This window comes from Triturus cristatus, chromosome 9, assembly GCF_964204655.1.
Source record: "Triturus cristatus chromosome 9, aTriCri1.1, whole genome shotgun sequence".
NCBI classification, from domain to species: domain Eukaryota; kingdom Metazoa; phylum Chordata; class Amphibia; order Caudata; family Salamandridae; genus Triturus; species Triturus cristatus.
This window is the reverse complement of record NC_140592.1, coordinates 962,904,899-962,909,584: the sequence shown is the minus strand read 5'-3', so window position 1 is coordinate 962,909,584 and position 4,686 is coordinate 962,904,899. Positions and strand designations below refer to the sequence as shown.

The window sequence follows — 4,686 nt, the reverse complement described above, 5'->3', positions numbered from 1 at the left end:
ACATATTTTTAAACACTAAAAACAAAAATATTTTTAAAAATAATAAAATATTAAAACAAATATCTATAAATTCACAGATACATAAACACACATATATAAATACATATCAACTGTACATGAGTTGTATGAATATTAAATGGAATGAGTACATTTCCAACAGTACTTTCTAATGTTATCAAACAAAACAAACTGAGCTATAAACACCTGAAACTATAATTACACATCTGATTCATATTTTCTATTTATATAGAAAGTTTGCTCGTTGATCTTTAATATGAACAAACTTTTCGATTGTTCTTTTGTTGAATTCTGGTATTTCCTTTATTAGCTCTTTCTCCATTGACAGCATAGCCAATGCATTAAGTCTAGCTTGAGTCATAGTGTTTCGCAAAAATGTTTTTACCCTCTTTAGTGTGGAAAAACATCGCTCAGACTCTGCTGTTGTCATGGGTGTAGTAATGACAACTCTTAAAAGCTTTATGGTCTCAGAAAAAGATTTCTCTAAGTTGTTTTCACACAAAAAGCTAAATAAAGGCATGGCACCACCTGTAGTTTGACGGAAGTCACGTCTTCCATACATGACTGAAAGTTCTGTACGCAATCTGGTCTTGTCTAACATAGGATAGGCTTCTATCGTTTCTGCGAGTGCCTCAGCTGGGAAAGATTTGTCATGTCTTTCAAAAAGGTAACTTCGCAATAGTGTTGCACTTACAAGATGCTTTGTGAATGCAAAGCGCTCTCTGGCATGGACCACAATAATGTTACAGACTTCTTTTCCTTCTTGGGTCAAAGTATTTATTTGCAGTCTCTGGTTTACAAATGTACATTCTTGTGGCAGTGTAGTATCCAAACTGTCAATGGATTCCCGTACTTTGGTGATGCTTGTCACAAAGTCTGTAGTAGCTTTCTGGACAGACACAGTGTCAATGTCTCGCTTTTGCAATTGATTATATAAAATGTCTACCTGGGGCATTATACGGTGAAAAAGAAACAGAAATAATAAAAACTCTCTATCATCTAATGTTCTACTAAATCCCTTAGCTTCACATATAGTATTTGACTCAAAATCACCACTGTTTGCAATAGTTGACATGCATTCAAGAAGATCGTCTCTGTATTCATAAATTATCAACATTGCTCGAATATTGACATTCCAGCGAGTTGCAGACCCTCTTCGAAGTCTTCTTGAAACTATTTGTTCAAGAATACCAGTCCTTTTCGGGGAACGTGCCAAAAATGCTGTTATACCACCAATCTCTGAAAAGAACAATTTAACTCTAGATATTTTGGAGGAAGCCTGTTCCATAATTAGGTTAAGTTGGTGGGCATAGCAATGAATATAATGTGCATTTGGGTAAACATCCCTGATTTTCTTTTGTACCCCACCTGTTGCACCATGTATGACGCTGGCACCATCGTAGCTTTGAGCAATTAGTTTTCCTTTAGCACATTGCTCAGGGAAAACAATGTTTAATTCATTAAGAATGGCTGAGGCAATTGTTTCTGCAGATGAGTCTTTTAGATGTGTGAAACTATAAAATCTTTCAGCTACCTTGCAATTTCCATCAATGTAGTGGAAGACTAGAACTGACTGTGTCTTAGTAGAGACATCAGTTGTATCGTCAGCTTGGATAGCTACATAATCAGTGCTTCTCAACTGCTGTGCAATATATTCTCTTATTACTTCCAGCATACAGTCCAGCAATTCATTCTGAATAGTTTTAGAAGTCCCTTTCAACACTGTGGCTGTTTTTAAATGTGTTTCCATAGCACTGTCAATGCTGGAGACAAAATCAACAAGGGCCCTGAACACGCCAGGATTTAGAGACTCTTCAGTTTCATCATGGCCCCGTAATGTCAATTCAAAGGCACCACAAAAACGAATACAGTCAATCAATTTTGATAAAATGTATCGTTTTTTATCCACTTCTGCGTTATGTTTTCTTACTCCCACACGGTATGCTTCGTTCAATTGCTGTAAAATGTCCGATTTTCCAAAAAGAGATAATTTCAACATATTTGTCAAATGGCATTTACAGGAATCATGTTTTTTTTATTTTTTCAGCCAGATGCTTTAGGTCAGTAACTCCTGTTTTTGTCCAGGCAACTTCACCTCCAAAAAGTAAGCAAGGGAAACAGAATAAAGCATTTTTAGAAGCGCTACCAGTAAGCCACTCTATCCTATCATACCGTGTTCTGGTAAACTGACGTGTATAACCCTGTCCCCTATCTTTTGCAGACTGCTCAATTTTAATTTCAGGTTTATCAGCTCCTAATGTTTTCACTTGCAGTTTATCTGCATGTGTCAAGCCCAAAAAGGGGCTTACGAGTAAACTGTCAACTGTGTTCATTGTGTCTAGCAATAGATCAGACTGGACATAGAAAACCTAACCTGTTTTTAAATATTTCCTAGGTTGAAGACACAAAAACTATATTACGCAAAATACTGAATACACTAATATGAATTGTCATGCACACAATGGTAACAGCAATTAGTCATCCATCCTCATTCTGACAGGAATGCAACTGCAGCAGCACGTACAGCTGTCCCCCAAGTGGTATAGCCTTGTAACTAGTTCCGAATTCCTCCTGGGATCCTGTTAATAATTAAAATATTATGTAAGCTTTGAGGCTAGGTGCCATTGTGTGCACAACACCAATGGCGATTGAAAAGCTTGAGCATGTCAATTCAGTGATCTGCCTAGAATTTAAAGGATATATTCCAATTATGGGGTCCTTGAATTACTATTATAAGGATAAAATCACTATATGTTAGGAGCAAACCTAAAACAAAGTACTTATACATTTGGACTTGACTTTCGATGGCAAATAATACAAAACATGGTGAAAATTTCTGTAAAAAGCACACGACTTGCATTGAGCAATACCCTTTAAAAGAGTTCTAGGCAGATCTCTGATATATCCAGTAGCCGTCTGTACCAAGCACAGCAAAATAAATGTATATTTTTCCAATTAAGAGTTTACCATTGCAGTTAGACTATTTCCAAATTCAAAAAATATATGGATGGAGCTATTCTACACACGAGACAGACTATAATTACATCCTATAGACAGTGCTAGTCATATCAGTGATCCTATTACTAAATGGACAGGAGTCACACTGTCACAAAACATTAGATAGATTTTATATATCCTACTCACTGTACATACTCTGTGTGCATTAAAAATATGGTACGGAAAAAAGTAGACTGAAAAACATCGGTGTGAAACACATTGTTGACTGAAAAAATAGAATGAAAATAAGTAGTGGCTTTCATGCATTATACAGGAAACATATGTGTACTGGTAGCAGTGGTAAGGGCCATCCTCCCAAAGTAGACAGGAGCATTTAAAATAAGATGGGGTAAAGGGTCAGGAGACTAGCAATGTATTGTGATGATTCAGGTACAGTTAGCTTTAATGGATAATTACGGGATTTTAGGGTAGCACTAAGGAGTAGTACAGGGCTATTATGAATCAGGGTAGAATTACAGAGATGTTCATTTTTTAAGCATTAAGAAACGCATGTGTCACAAACTTGCCGCCAAACTGCCTTAATCGGTGCCTGCCCTGCCTGACCTGCATGACGCAATGACGCTGGGCTGGAGTCTGACTCCGAGCGTTGAAGGCAGGCAGCAGCATCAGGACTCGTCGGCACCCCGTGACTCGGGCTGACTCGTGGCTGAACACTGCAGGCTGGGCACTGTAGCCCCGCGGGGCGCGCGTGCACCGTTCCGCTTTCGATTTAAAATGATAAGTAACATTGCTGTTACTTATCATTTTAAATCCAAATGGTGTGCGGCTGTGCGCAGCTGCAGTATGTGCGTACGCGGCCGAGCGAGGCGAGCAGCGGCTGCGGTCAGGAAAGGAAGGGCGCCGCCCGCCCATTGCAGAAAACCGCCGCTGGGATGGGCAGAGGGTTCTTGGTCATGGCCTGCAGTTCAGTAAATGGCACGGTTCTGTACCAGAGCACAGGTGAACAGGGGAGAGGATGTGGCCGCTCACAACCAGAGCTGCCGATTTTGGATTTGGGGAACCAGGTTCGAGCCTCGGCTTCGGCTCAGCATCCTGTGATTCTGGGCAAATCACTTATTCTTCCCTTGCCTACCAAAAAACATAAAAACGTGTTCTTGTGTAATGTAAATGGTACTCATGTCAAGCACTCCAATACCTTGGGGTTGAGTTCGCGCTAATTGAATCTACAAAACAAAAAAACTGAAAAAAACAGCCCGATAGCATAGATACTTGACTGGGAGAGACAACCCATGCAGTTTCCAATTAGCGCTTTCAAAACAGGGGTTGATGCAATTCAAACGGATGCATGAAAAAAACTGCATGCGAGACTTTCACTATAATAGTTCTTACCTTTGGAAAACGTTACTCCCCGCTTAGGTGGTCAAAGTGCAGCTCTTCCTAATTGACCTTTGTTGAGGCAACTGGTCCTTTTGTACAATGCAAGTACTGCCTAGAATTAACGTATGAGTCATAAAGTGTGCAGTGGAGGTAGCAGAGTACACGCAAGTATTTAGGGATAGATAAATGTATTTTGCACGATTAAATTAAACATAAGACAAACGTTGGCAGTTCCTATTTTCTCTACAACGTGCTAAATTGTAGGTAAAGAGATTGAATTTATAATTGTTATCAAACGCCAAATATAAAAATATGCTAGAGCCGTTTTTTTTG

At 39.1% G+C, this 4,686-nt stretch overlaps 1 protein-coding gene across 1 annotated transcript; it reads right to left on the bottom strand.

Annotated features, from left to right (window-relative positions):
• Positions 1 to 238: 238 nt before the first annotated feature.
• Positions 239 to 2,017, bottom strand: LOC146799153 (zinc finger MYM-type protein 1-like). Its single transcript, XM_085627842.1, has one exon. The coding sequence runs from the start codon at positions 2,015 to 2,017 to the stop codon at positions 239 to 241; it is 1,779 nt and encodes a 592-aa protein (XP_085483968.1).
• Positions 2,018 to 4,686: the final 2,669 nt, after the last annotated feature.

Coding starts and splice junctions, on each gene's coding strand:
- LOC146799153 (XM_085627842.1), bottom strand. CDS start 2,017: ATGTTGAAATTATCTCTTTTTGGAAAATCGGACATTTTACAGCAATTG.